General features: G+C 37.5%; 2 protein-coding genes across 6 annotated transcripts in view; one reads left to right on the top strand and one right to left on the bottom strand.

The window, feature by feature from the left end:
- Window positions 1-8,464: 8,464 nt before the first annotated feature.
- On the bottom strand, window positions 8,465-13,002 carry LOC119896530 (protein PET100 homolog, mitochondrial). Of its 2 annotated transcripts, none has more exons than XM_038709997.1 (4): window positions 12,870-13,002; window positions 11,077-11,163; window positions 10,924-10,956; window positions 8,465-10,208 (listed from the first exon to the last, which is right to left on the bottom strand). In XM_038709997.1, exons 1-4 carry the CDS (start codon window positions 12,993-12,995, stop codon window positions 10,119-10,121), a joined length of 336 nt encoding a protein of 111 aa, XP_038565925.1. In that variant the 5' UTR covers window positions 12,996-13,002; the 3' UTR covers window positions 8,465-10,118. The 2 variants fall into 2 exon arrangements, with proteins under 2 accessions (XP_038565925.1, XP_038565926.1); XM_038709998.1 differs by lacking the exon at window positions 12,870-13,002 and adding an exon at window positions 11,339-11,478.
- The window catches only part of brd4 (bromodomain containing 4), a 39,872-nt gene continuing 37,096 nt past the window's right edge, over window positions 12,205-14,980 (top strand). For 3 of the 4 annotated variants that reach the window (XM_038709919.1, XM_038709920.1, XM_038709918.1), the window contains exon 1: window positions 12,205-12,335. The gene's annotated coding sequence lies outside the window, so the exon portion shown is untranslated. Of the gene's footprint in view, window positions 12,336-14,051; window positions 14,120-14,980 lie in introns of all 4 variants that reach the window. The other variant, XM_038709922.1, reaches the window with a different exon arrangement.

The raw sequence follows: 14,980 nt of genomic DNA, 5'->3' as shown, positions 1-14,980 counted from the left end.
TGGTTTTCCCAGCTCATTTTGTCGACTATAACCACTCCCAAGAATTTTGTATCATGTGTTCTTTCTATGTTGACACCCTCTAACCGTATCTTTGCTTGATTGTTTGTTTTTCAGTTTCCAAATACCATAAATGTAGTTTTGCTTAGATTTAATAACAAGCGTTCCAGTTTCTTTAATAAAGTTTAGTGATTTATTGTGTCAAATGCTTTTTTTAAGTCAATAAATACTCTGACCGCATATTTTTTATTGTCTATGGCATTTGTGATTTCTGTTGGAGCCAGTGCTGTTGATAAGAGACGTACTGTCATTGCCTTTCCTTTGCAAACTCAACCTGTCAATGTGTTTTGGCCCGCCCACTAAGTCAAGTCTGAGCAGCCAATGACTGATACCTTTGTGTCGATATGCTGCGCACATTACTGTGTGTATTATGATGATTGACTATAAAAAATCCATGACATCACCCGTTGATTTCTGAACAGCTGTTTTTAAGGAGCTGAGGTTCCTGATTTCTGAAACCTTGCACCTATGGCTACCAAACTAATATGCTACTCTGCGTTGCTAGCATGGAGGAAGCTAATCGGCTAAACCCCCAGAGGCACATCGACATTGGTGGTTGGTAGCCGGTGGCCGTATCATTGCCAGCTTGACGTTCTACTCGAGGTAAGTTAACCTGAAACTACTCAACAAGACTTGAAATAACAATTTATCTGTTATTGCAATTATACTACACAAGGCTAAAAATGCATAATATATCTCAAACGAACAATCTGAAGCAAAACAATTAACCTGAATTTAGATTTTCACTTGGGTTAACTATAGTTACAAGTCGTTTATTTGGCTGTCACTTGATTATAACATTACTTGTCACAACTTATAAGCTAGTGCTAGATGGTCTGTCCACGGTCTGTCTTTAAAGGACAAGACAAAAAGATATAAAGATTGTCACGCATTTTGAGGTTTTGCTTTGTTCCATTTTATCCAGAATGTGACATAATAGCGCTGTCAAAATATACCTCAGCCATCTTTTGTGGTTAACTTTATATTTTCCATTATCTGAAGCATTTATTACACATTTATTTTCCTCCCATATTCACAGTGTGGTCAGATATCCCACCTGGTGCCCAGAGAGCTGCAGAGACCTGGGATGCATCTTGAGTGTGCTGGACAGTGTGCTGGTATCTGTTGGCATGAACTGACGTAGAAAATGCCTTCCCTTCTTCTGTTAACTTTTACATTTAATGTTAGTTTTAAATAATGTCCACATTTGTGTTTTGTGGCCATTTAAAAAAAATATATTGTTTATGGTGCACATTGCAATAAATTCCATATATATTTGCACTCCTTCTGTCTCTACTACTGACTGAACTCTTGCTTAGAGAGATAAATCTATTGTAAATTGAAAAGTGAAAATACTCCCAAATATGGTTTATGTTTCACATTAAATGTTTCCAATTATGCAGTATATTTCTTTGTGTGCAGAAGTATTTCCACTTCCTACATTATACAAAGGACCCTTACACTCAGTACAAGAGCCTGAAGTTTGAGGAGTGCCTTGTGTGCTGCTCTGTCTAATTTAAAGAAGAATGAGCACACATCCAAACCAACCTATGTGTAAGTGCTGAAACATAGAATGACCTGCATACTGAGTAATTATGAATCCAACTAGGTGGTATTATAAATTGTGACTTTGCAAACTCTGAGGTCTCAGAGCTGATCGAATGCATCAGTGGTATATAGGTTCATCTACAACGTGTAAGCCACACAAGACCTTCTCAGAGGTCGCAATAAATTACACCTCCTTGGGGGTTTCAAAACTATTCAGTGTCCAGATAATTCTTTGTTTTCCACAGTGTAACTTCAGTCAGTCACATTTGTCTCTTGAAGAAATGTTATATGCTGGTTTTATTTGGACATCAGCTTTTAATTTTTAACTTTCTAGCATATAAGCAAAATGTTAACTTATAAATACCATCATATTTTCATTTACAGCTGTTTACTGTCATTTTGTTAAAAGTTTAGATCACATTATTTCCAGTTAACATAGTAGACTGATCGTTGAAGAATGTGATTTTATTCCAAGTACATTTAATCTGATTCCCAATTCACAAGCAACAGTTTACCAAATTAAAACCATATTTTGCATTCTTGGAAGGTATGTCAGTCCAATTAACTACATAGTAAGACATCATCCATCCGGTTTTTGCATGGAAAATCTCCAAAAGGCACACCAGGGTGGTGGCCTAGTTCTGTGAATAGAATTAGTGGAGTGAGGCTGCCTTGAAACAAAGCAGCAACCTCCGGCTCTCACTTCCGATACCAATACGGAAGTATCTGAAACTGCAATTCATCGAGTGGCCACTTGAGGCTGGCTGCAGAAGGGAGTCAATCTCCATTGACCCCCATGTTAAAATGCCCAACTTTACAGCAGAATAAAACATGTTTACAGCCTGGTTCAAAAAATGGTTTTAGTGCATATTGCTAATTTTTCCCTTCGTGACAACTGCGAGGGGGATGAATTTTTTTATAACTCACCTGTTTAATTTATATTAAGCCTTAAAGTTCTGCATTATTAGGGGCGTGGCCACTTTGATTGAAAGGCACCTTTAGCCGTTGCCACTCCTAGCACTCAGTCCGCCGTCTGTTAGCCTCAGTCAGCTACACAGAGCTCTGAGGCTCAGCCTGTCGGAGCCTTTTGGACATTTCTACATGCAGATACCGGATGAATAATGGCAGGCTGTGCAGTTCATTGGAGAGAGAACCTCCAGGAAATCCGTGTTCTACTTGGTGAGTAAAATTCCTGTATTTTATTTATTTGTTAACATTTAACAGGTATCGCTGTCAGCATATAGCTTGTTAGCTTAACATTACCTCGTTACATTAATTAGCCAGATACGAGCAGCCCCATGCTGCTAAGTTAGTGTAAGTAAGTAAGTTAGTGTGTTCTAACCGCAGCTTTTAATGAGTCAAAGACAAGTCAGCAAGAAGAGAGAAGCCAAAATGTAATGTTATTAGCTTAACCTAAGTGTTAGACATTAAGGTGATAATGCTTTGAAGAAAAGTCGTCTGTGTTGAAGTTGTAAGTAAAGGCTCACCTCTCAGTTAGCTGACATTATGTTAGCAGTAACTTTTACTAACGGGCGATGTGAGATTTAGCTACGTCCTGTAACGGAATCACTGTTCAGTTAGATACTAGTCGGATACTATTATAAGTGGCTGCACCTGATCCCGATGGACATGAAGGGTTTAAAGGCAGAGAGCTGAGGGGGGAGCGGCTGCGGAGTTCTGCCTGAAACTGTCACACCGGGGAGCACCGATGCCACTATTTGAGTTAGCTGTCTCTGTTGTTTTTTTACTGTTTAAAAACGATAACGTTATATTATTCTTTGTGGGGTTCATCAGTGGGGATGATTTATTTGAAGTACATTTAGAGTCATCAATAAGTTAATACACTTAGTAGATGTAGCATTCCTTGAGCAAATAATCTGAGGTGATAACTGCGTTTCATCAGCGATGTTTCTGATAAGGAGCTTACGAGGTGGATGCATAATTCGGCAGAACAGCTGTTGTAGGCTACCTGCAGAGATTTTCATCCACCTTTTTTTGTCAGCACATAATGCGCGTTATGCCTGCAGACAGGTAGTTGGGCTGTAACTAGGGTAATGGTTTAGTTAAGGTGAGAAATTAGGTGTGTGAGAGCCGCCTCTGAGTTTGTTTGGTGGATTAGAATTTTCCAAAAAAGGTAGTACAGTTCAATAAGAAACATAAAATAAGATCCTTATAATAAACGTTCAATAAGATCTGACTTGAGTAGTTATCATTGCACAGTGTCCAGCAGAAAACCGTATATTGCACATATTAGGAAAGTATTTCACATTGCCACCCCTAATTACTGTGACATGCCAGAGAGGTTATCATGCTGAGGCGATCTCAGAGTTCAGTAGCTTTATGGCTCTTTGGAAGAAGCTGCTTAACTGTCTGCCCATTGTTGTCTTTACAGGTGCCAGAGGAGCTGATTGCAGAACCCTCCAGATGTGATTAGCTGTTTCCAGCTCTTCAGGAGAGAACAGCTGCAGCTTCCAGCTCTTCCGCTCCTGCTTCTCTTTTTACTCACAACACCTGAACACTACTGACGTGAAATTATGACACTGGGTTCTTATCAACAGATTCTATCATTATAATAACTCTCAACACATTTCAAGTCATACAAAACTACTTTTACATTTGTAACCTTTTAACATTGATGTTTTCAGGAATGCAAGACAAGAGTTTAATTTATTAAACTATTGCTTTTGTATTAGGAATACTTTGTTATAAAGTGTATCAAACTAATTTCCAAGGTTGCTGAAAAAGTGGTCATAAACGAACTAACAGATCACATTAACAGTTGCAACCCTGGTCTAACCTCAGTCCAGTTTGGATTTAGAAAACTTCACTCCACAGAAACAGCAGTTCTATACTTAACAGAGCAAATTAGATCTGTTCTTGATAAAGGAGGAGTTGTGGGAGCTGTGTTTCTGGACTTAAGTAAGGCCTTTGACACAGTTAATCACAATGTCCTCATGTCTCGACTCACTAGCTTCAATCTTTCGTCCAAAACACTTGCATGGATTTCGTCTTACCTATCCAATAGAAGGCAGTGTGTAAAAATCAATGACACGTGCTCCAGCTCCTTGGGGTACACAATGGGTGTGCCTCAGGGATCTGTGTTAGGCCCACTACTCTTTAGCTTATACATTAATAACCTACCTCAGCATTGTCATGATGTAGAGGTACAACTCTATGCTGACGATACAGTTTTGTACACCCATGCAACATCAGCTCAACAAGCTGCTACTAAATTAACCAACGCACTGGTTGGATTGGCCGAGTGGTTAGACCAATCCTGCCTAACCTTGAATATAGGTAAGACGAAAGGCATGTTCTTTTCCAAAGCTAAACTAAACACCCTAGACATAAACATCTGCTTTAAAGGTGAACAGATTGAGACTGTTACTGAAATTAAATATCTTGGAGTGCTGCTTGATCCAAACCTGACTTTCAAAAAACACATTAAGATAATGACAAAAATTATTAAATACAATTTGAAAAATTATAGATGGATTAGATCCTCTCTATCAATAGAGGCTGCTAAGATATTCTTACATGCCCTTATTTTTTCACACATCGCATATTGTATTACCTGCTGGGGGCAGGCTACCCAAACAACAATTAGGCCCTTAGAATCTCTGTACAAACAGGGCTTGAAAATTCTAGACAAAAAGCCACTCAGGTACCATCACTGTGAAATACTACATAAGTACAATCTACTAACTTTTGAAAATTTTAGAATATTCTCAAATTTATGCACAGTTTATAAAATCTTAAAAGGTCTTGCCCCCACCTGTTTGCGTGAGTTTGTCTGTTATCGTGGTTCTGTGAGGACAACTAGAATAGTTTCCGTATATAGCTGCACTGTACCCTTTCGCTATTCAGCATTTGGGCAGGCAGCCTTTTCTATCAAAGCTGTGAAACAATGGAACACAATTTCAGATGATTTAAAAACTTGTGACTTGTTTGGGGTCTTTAAAGATAACTTAAAAAAACATCTAAAACTTTCACAACAATGCACCCACCATTTTGTCAGTGGGTAATATAATTTTTTCCTTCACTCACATTCACCTTCTTATTGTAGGGTTGACGTAAGGGTTGAGAAGGGGTTGGGTGTTGGCGTACCATTGTATGTCGTGATTGTGGTGTGTGTGTGTGTGTGTGTGTGTGTGTGTGTGTGTGTGTGTGCGCCAGTGAAGGGCATTAAGTACATGATATATGCTCTTAAACAATGTCTGATGTTTTATGTTTGATATGTCGTGTACTTTTGAATAATGTTGATATTTATATTGTATGTATTTGTATTTATTTGTATTTGGGGACTGCAGATGTAAATTAGCCTAAGGCTAACTCTGGTGTAATGCATCAAATGTTTACATTTATGTTATTAATTGCACATGGTCCCTTCTAAATAAAAATCAATCAATCAATTATACATAATAAAATCATTCTTCATTCATCATCAGTTTTATATTTTAATTTTGTGATCTTAACAATATATTATAGTTAACAGCTGTAAATGAAAATATTAAGATGTTATTTATAGGCAAACATTTTACCAATGTTAGTAGAAAGTAAAAAATGAAAGGTTGATGTTATCTACTGTTTTATTTTGATATTTCTTTAAGAGACAAATGTGACATTGACTGAGAAGTTACTCTGTAGTGAAAAACAAAGAATTATCTGCACACTGAATAGTTTTGAAGCCTTGTAGGAGGTGTCATTTATTGCGACCTCTGAGAAGGTCTTGTGTGGTTTACATTGTATAGACTCACCTATTTACTACATGTATGCATTCGGTCAGCTCTGAGACCTCAGAGTTTGCAAGGTCACAATAAAAATCATTTAGTGGGATTCATTTTCACTTTTTAACTTATACTAGACTGATGTTCTTAAGCAAGAGTTTTAATGTTTCATGTTTTATCTGTGGTATAAGTTTAGCTTTTTCAGTAAGTAGTAAAGACAGGGAGTGCTAATATATATAGAATTTATTACAAGTGAACCATAAACCATATATTTTTTTAAATGGATCTATGATACAAATATGGACAATATTTAAAAGTCAAAGTAAACAGAAGGAGAGAAGGCCTTTCCACGTCTGTCCACCCCATCAGCACAATGAGGACTCCCAGGTCTCTGCAGCTCTACACCAGGTGGGACATCTGATCCACAGTGTGACTCTGGGAGGAAAATGTGTAATAAATTCTTCAGGTGATAAAAATATAAAGTAAATACAGATGATTCTTTAATAAATATAATATTGTGTTAAGTTAATTTTCTAATGTAATTTAATTCAAAAAGTGAATCTTTGATATATTCTAGATTCATTACAAGTGAAACATTTCAAAGCCATTGGTTTTCATCTTGATGATTACGGTTTACAGCTCATGGAAATAAAAACTCCACTATCTCAAAATGTATTAAAATTTTAGAATAAATAAATTTCTGTATTATAAATTATACAGAAATGTCAACTGGAGAAGAGCTCTCTAATCAATTAATTAACTCAAAACACCTGCAAAGGTTTCTGAAGCTTTTAATCTCTGTCTGGTTCTGGTGCTCACAATGAACTTTTCCTCAGTATTCTAATTTTTTGAGATGGTACTCTAAAAGATGCCTCAGTGTTTTAATGTTGATAGCACTATTATGTCACACACATGGGAGAAAATAGAACAAGGGAGATAGTCTTTAAATGTTTTGTGTTGTCCTTTTAAGACAATTTTATATCAGCTGTCAAATGTCCAGTAGCCAAGACTAGCAACATTATTTTAGACTCAAAGTTTAAGCTTTGAGTAGCAGATGTGGAGGCCTCAACAAGAATCTTGTGACAAATATAAAAAGTACCTTTCTCTCTCTCAAGTGTCCTATTCCAGACAATAATCTGTTACTCAAAATAGCGGTGTGGGGAATTAATTAACATGATAGCAGCCATTGATAACGTTTTACAAGTTATATAGCTTCCATCATGTAACTAAGGACTCTACCGCTAGCTTATTACCTTTATTAAAAGTAACATTATTACAAGTGTTTTATTCATTCATTCATTCTTGCATATATTTCCGCATTTATTTATTTATTCTTTTATTCATGAATGGATTCTTCTGGCACTTAAGGAGTTCCATACTGTTCAAGCACACAGCTTTTGACAGTTAACTATTTCTCCCTCTGAGATGGACTGGCGACCTGTCCAGGGTGTACCCCGCCTTTCGCCCTATGTAAACTGGGATTCGCTGCAGCCCCCCGCAACCCTGTACGCAGGATAAGCGGTTGACGATGGATGGATGGCTATTTCCCCCTTGTGTCTAATAATATTATTGCAACCACACAGTCTATGGTCGTAACAAACATCCAACATGAAAAATATAGGGAAAGCTACTTTCATTGTTGTTAGTTTTACTCTTAAACAAAGCCAAGTGGTTCCTGACCTTGACCTAGGCTAAACAGTAGTAGTTTTATGTGGGTATGGATTAAGTAAAATATCATCATCATTTGGCTTCCATTACTTCCATTGCTTTTCACAGCTGGAATAGTATTTATCAGCAAATCACATCGGAAAATACTATATTACCACATTTTGAGTCTGACATTTAAAATGACTGGCAGCCATGAGAAAGAAACAGCTGCAAGAATGAAATACACACTATCTCGCCAGGTCTTCAGGAGACATCCAACTGGCCACTTCTCACTGCCAAATATATTTGAGGGTATCATCTGATGAGCCTTGGGGAAAACATGTCATCACTTTCAAGTTCAGCAGTTTATTAGGTGTGGTTGGTGTCAGGACACGTCCAAGATTTAAGAGTGTCTGGACAAGCCAAGCACAGCCCTCTCAGACATCTTCATACTTCGGAGATCAGAGATAGCTATGCCGGTCATATCATATTCAAAATTATTTATTGATCTGTTTTTTTCAAAAGTATGTGAGAACAAGTGCTATCTCTTAAAAAAACATTATCTTGAAACTGATGCTTTTTCCATATCAATCAGCACATCATTTTAGCGACATTCAGTGCCAAATTCACAGGTAAGTGGAGATGGAGACTCGATAGCACTGTAACATATGTTATCGCATCATTCCACTTCCAAATAGGGTTTCAAATGGATATTTACACTCTAAGCAATAGTAAGTAATTTCTAAAAAGCATTAACACACACACAGGAATTACAGGGGAAACCATGATCGGTCACATATTTGAGTCATCTGCATTGTTCGCCTTGTACCAGGAGTTACATTTGGGTCACACTTCATTTGGACAGCCAATGCCTCTGCTCAAGTTAGTCACTCACATCCCGTTCCTACTCAAAATATTGGCTGATAATCCAGGTATTCAAACCAGCAATCCACTGCTCACAAAGTGACCATAGAATGCAGCACATGAGATACATCTCTTCATATCACAACCATATCCATTAGGGAAATCTATGCTTCTAGAATAGGTGAAACAAAACCAACAAATTATGATCTTAATGAAAAACAACAGCATTAAAAAATACATGTTAACAAGACGAATACACATAAACAGTGCCTGTGGTGTCAAACAAACACAGTGGATGTAAATAGGCTTTTACGTCCCCCACAGAATCACACAGCTGACTGGTGCAGCCAGTTGTTTAGGACATCTGCAAGGTGCAAAAATCATGTAGACAAAGCAACATTCAAAACCTCTGCAGCACAATAACTAATCTTATAAGAAAGATACTGTTAACAAATATTCAGCATTGCATAGGTACGGTTTGCCAGAAAGTATGAGAAAGCATTTAAAACATGGAAAGGGGTAATATGGTCTGATGACCATAAAACAAGTTTTTTGGTCATCATACTAAACATATGGATGATGAACAACACAACCCAGACATTACCAGAAGTGCACTGTATCTGCAATATTGCCTGGTGGTGGTAGCATCATGCTGAGGCAACGCTCAAAAAAACCTTGCTGCAATCTGTAAGTTAACTGTAACATAAGGGAAATTGTCCAATAATCCAGAACATAAAACTAAAACTACCCAGAATGTATATCATAAATGAAAGACAGTAATTGCTGCCACATGTGCCTCTAATAATTGCTTGTAATCACTTTGTGTTTTATGTTTGTGCTGAACTCAAATCAGTTTATGGAGATTTGTTTTACACTTCGGCATTAAGGTCTCTTTCTGTTGATTAGGCATCAGAAATGCCTAACTACATCCACTGTAATACAATGTTGTAAAACACCAAAAATCCAAGGGGGTGAAAACATTTTATAGGCACTGCACCTCATAAAATAAATCATGATAATTACATTAGATCCAACTAGATATATAACTCAAATAATTATTTTATGAATGACCAGACATTCAAACAAAGCATTTTGACATTTGAAAAGTCTCGGATGAAAATGTCACACATGTCCATAATACATAACATTCGACTTATTTGGTATGGCATAATTAATCCCTGCCCAGCACACCTTTGGGATGTGTTAACTTTTCAGAAACAATTATAGATAGTCCTCCATTGGTGGTGCTGAGCACATATCTTCCACACATAATCCTTAGTTCTCAGATTCCAAAGAAATGTCTTTTAATATTCGCCGCTCCTTACGAACACGCATTCTCTCTTTGAAGTCCTCCAACTCTTTCCTCTGAAAATAAATATGGCACAGTCATTATTAAAATCAATTTTAAGTCATACTAAAACATAGAGCCTTTTTGATTTTACTTGACTTTTAAATTTCTTTGAAAAATGTTAAAATGTTTGTTTTTACTATAAATTATTTTTATTATTATTAGCAGAAGCATTATATTGTGCTGTACAGCAGTAGTTCCTTTTTTAAAACCACTGTTCTATATGATTATGTTAAAATAAAAAAAATCAGCAAAGGAAGTTTCTCTGTTAATACAACAATTTATGGTTTCAGGGTTGAGTCATGATAGAAAGAATCATTGTAGGATTATTAGAATTAGACCATTCTTAAAAAAAACATTTAAGTTTGAACATGGGCTGTCATTATGCCATGAATTTTGTATGATTGATTTTGTATGATAAATATTAAAATGATAAAAGCAGTATCACAAGGAAGAGTTCTGGTAACCTCTATGTGGTGTACTGTGCCATCTATCTGTTGGTTTCAGAATGACAGTGAGGAAATAATATGGGTCTTGCGGTTAAAAAGTATAGAGAGCAAAATGAAAAATCATCACTATATTTAGGCTCACTACCACATTTTTTGTTGCAGTGAGCATTGAGAGTGTAGTCAGTACTACGCACCTTTGTGGTTTTATATAATATTTTTAGTTGTGGTTTTATTTTTCATGGACAGTGTGGACATTATAGAAACATGAGCTCTGTGCACTTACATGCATTCCCTCGTCAGGGGGGAAGATCTCTCTCTGGATACCATAAAAGATGCCACCATAGTACATAGAAAGAGACATTTGTTATTACATGAACACTGAACCTCGACGAATGGATTATTATGCATGATCAAAAATATAAATGGCGCTACTGACCTTTCTCTTTACTATGTACTCTTCAAAGTACTCTGCTTGATTTGAGATCCAGAACATGGTCACAGGAAAGGACAGATACAGCATCATCTGCTCAAAACAAAAAGACCAGCCAGTGAGTGACTGTGGGAAAAGGTTACATCATGATCACAGTTAGCATAAAGATAATGATTAGCTAGACCACGAGACCTAGGCCGATTTGTACGATTTTTAAACCTTTAGACCAATACATATTAAATGCCCACCTAACATGTTTAATACTTACTCTAAACATTTCTATTTTAACACCCATTTTCACATCGACTGTGGGTCTACAACAGTGAAAGCTTATTTAAACTCCAACCATCGCCGAAGACCTTCACACTACTTCCGGGTTTATGGGAGGACCAAACGCTTTAAAGCCACGACGCATGCGCGGGGGTCATCAGAAATAAAAATTATTTATATATCACCGTTGAAAACAGACAAACGTGGCATTTTGATCGTATGCATTTTTTGTTTTTTGCTTAAATAAAAATCGGACAGGCTTACTTCTGTTTCGCAGATGACTTTCGGTTTAATAGAGGCATTTTGATTTGTCGTCCACTGACGGGCGCTGCAAGCCACTGATTTTGTCCAGATGTGTCACTTTCTCTTCATTTAAGATACATTTTCTTAAACTTCCTCCAAAGACCCGTACAGTGGATGTTACCAACTTACAGCCATCTCAGTCTGGTGAGTGAGTTGACAGTAGCCCTGTCTTTCAAATTTTAAAATCTTTAAAGAGAGATCTGTTTCTTTCTTGTTTTTCTTCACTCTCGAAGCTTCTTGGGGCAGAGGGGACACATTTGGGAACAAGGGTAGAAGCTGTGATTTGTTTAAAGTTAGAAGAACAAAATAGTGAGGACAAATGATGTTGTGTTAGCGGTAGCTGCTTTTCTGTAGTTTTATATTACATATGTCAAATGTAATATGCTCTGAGAAGTTTGCTAGACTGAAATTTAAGTTTAGCTTGTGACCTTTGCACTGTGCAGTACATTTGTAACTGTAACCCATATTTCCCCATTCTAAAAGCTAGAATGTTTACGGTTTACTCAAAGTTTTGCACATTATCCCTGTGCACAGATATTATATCTCCTCTCGGATGTCGCTAAAGTTGCAGTCCGTGACACGCGCTTTACGTCCACAACGAAAGACCTACGCGTGACGTCATCGACAACGAGAGGTGTTCAGGATCCTCGGAGAGAAAGATCCCGCGCGCCCTGGCAACCTGATAAACCCAGGTAAACGCCGTTGTTTCAAACATTATTATGCCAGTCTTGTTGACTCAGTGAACCGAATGAGTAGACCGCAAGATACACGGTAACAGAGGCGTAAAGGCTTGAGAGGTAGCGCTGATGCCCGGCGCCCACCGAGACCGTCCACTTACACAGCGGCCTGCTCTGGCTAACTAGCTTGCTAGCTAAAGCTAGTTGGCAGTTGTCTATCAAAAGACACAATAACCGCACCTACATTGTGTGTTTATGTGACATCCCTTGCCTGTCTCACCCATTTTTGGCCACAATTACGCTACAAATAGCACACCAAATATTGCTACGACCACCGTGTTGGGCATCTATTGCTAGTTTGCTCGTCGAGTGTCTTGTGTTGTGGGAGACGGTGACGCCGTCACGGTGATGATGGCGCACACTCAGACTGAGGCTATTTGATGAGAAAGCAGTCACTGAACCAGATATCACAAAATAGAACTGTAATGTTCACTGTTTAAAGCTCGCTGCCATGATACTGGAAAGAAAATATCTGTCTTCGCAACTTACGCTCTCAGTTCTACCGTGCATGGCAGAAACAGTCATTACGAAACCCAGGGAATAATGTAACGTTTTGCCCTGTGGCCTAACGTCAGGATCTTGGTTCCTCGACGATGGTCGCTCGCCAGCAGTCATTACTTTGCAATTTATCGTTTTATCCACCACACCTGGTAATAGTCACTATCCCAGACAAATGTGTTTGAGTCTGTGGTGTTCAGGTGAATGATATGGCAGGGTAGTATAAACACAAAGCAGTGGCATTCAGCCGACTTGCTGTTCAAACAGATTACTCATGTAGAGTAGGCCCGTTGACTAGCATACTATCACTGCTGTTTTCATTGTAAGGAGGGATGTCGATTTTACAGGTGTGAAACGTGTGATTTCATTTTAATGGTTGAACATTGCTTTAGTAGTTGGAAGCCCAATGTGTAACAACATACAGATCTCTCTAATGACAGATACTAGCCTACTTGCAATCACATGCTTGTTTGGATATGCTTATTTACCTCAAGATATACAAAGACTGAAGCAGTTTAAAGCTCTAGGACTACTGTTACATTTGCATTTTCTTTGACGTCTTCCATAAACAACATTTAGCAATAGTTTGTTACCCAGACCTGAATATGTTGAAAATTTAATGAATACCATGGGTCAGATTTGTGTGTCACTGGTTAGGTATTAAAGTGTTATCACTGTCTACACTTTTTATTTATGTGTGTAAATAAAGAGAATGATTTGGGTCAAAGGGCATACAGTTACCAGGGAAGCAGTAAATCAAACAAGCTCAAGAGGACTGAGCTATTAATCACATTAATGCAAATGGATATTCCTAGTTGAACTTGATCAGCTACACTATACGTTTGTAAATGAAGATTGGGCCAAAGTGCTGGCAGATACCAGGTAGGGTTATGGTTCACATAGCTGAACTATTAATTACATACATCAAAATACCAGTATGTAATTGTTGTTGGATTTTCATTTGAAATTATAAACCACCCGGAACATTTCAGGATGTCTAAAGATTGCTGGCAAACATGCATGTGTGCTGCTTAATGTACAGACTTAGGTCTGGTTGGGATTGTGGTCATTATCACATCTTATCCTAAAGATCATACTTTTCTTGCCCCTGTATTTTTTTTTTTCTTCTCATTTTTGAAATTCCTTTTTTTGGTTTTTCTCTCTCTGGTTTAGTTGCCATGGTAACTCCATCCTTGGCCTAGTTGTGAATGACCTCTGAATGAAAAGGAGAGTGTGATCAGGTAACAAATGAGCGAGCAAACAAAATCTATTATCCTGTTTGCGAGTGTATGTGCTTCACTTATACCTTTTGAGTAATTGACACAAGTGTCATGGGGCTTACTACAACCATGTTACTGCTGCTACTGCTGGTTTCTCTGCAGCCACACTGAAAACAGTGTCTTTTTGTCATACTGTGTGGCATGTTGGAATGTAATAGACAACATTGACTTTTTTTTTTTATTGTTTTAAGATTATCAATAATTTCTGTTCCTTTTTTCAGCTAATGACTATGTTTTCATTTATTTTCTAATACCATTAACGGTGATCTGCTTTCAAGGCCCATATTGATCAAGGCTTTAATGTCATTAGAATAATCAGCCAATCTAACACCAATCACTGGTTTATGTTCCTCATCACTTTTACAGAAAGCGTTTGTCAGCAGTCTTTTCTGTCACCCTTATTTTATCATTTTCAGAGGTTGATTACCGTAGTCCATAATATGGCAGACCACTGACAGAAAAGTCACACTGTGGTTTGAAAACATAAAAAAAATGTGATGCTCAATATAATCATCCTGTGTTCTCAATAAATATCATACATAGGCTGTCTAACAAAATTAATTTAAAAACATATTACACATGAATAATGAACATAATGATTGTTGGTGGGCTTTTAAATAAAATATTTTATTTGTACAGATTATTTGTTGGAGATTTATTTGGAGCAAACATTGACACAGTCCAGTCATACTCTACATAAATCGTGTCACAAACCGTCTCCACGTCACAATGTTTTATCAACAATGTCCGTCATCCATTGCTGATTTAGACATTAGCTGAATAAATGTGCTGAGTTTTACCAGGGCGTCTGGAACAGGGACT

Source organism: Micropterus salmoides, unplaced genomic scaffold (genome assembly GCF_014851395.1).
Source record: "Micropterus salmoides isolate LMB-PRFRI ecotype aquatic unplaced genomic scaffold, ASM1485139v1 Ms_hic_scaffold_10, whole genome shotgun sequence".
Classification (NCBI taxonomy): domain Eukaryota; kingdom Metazoa; phylum Chordata; class Actinopteri; order Centrarchiformes; family Centrarchidae; genus Micropterus; species Micropterus salmoides.
Note: the sequence above shows the minus strand (reverse complement) of the source record. Positions and strands in the feature narration are given on the sequence as shown.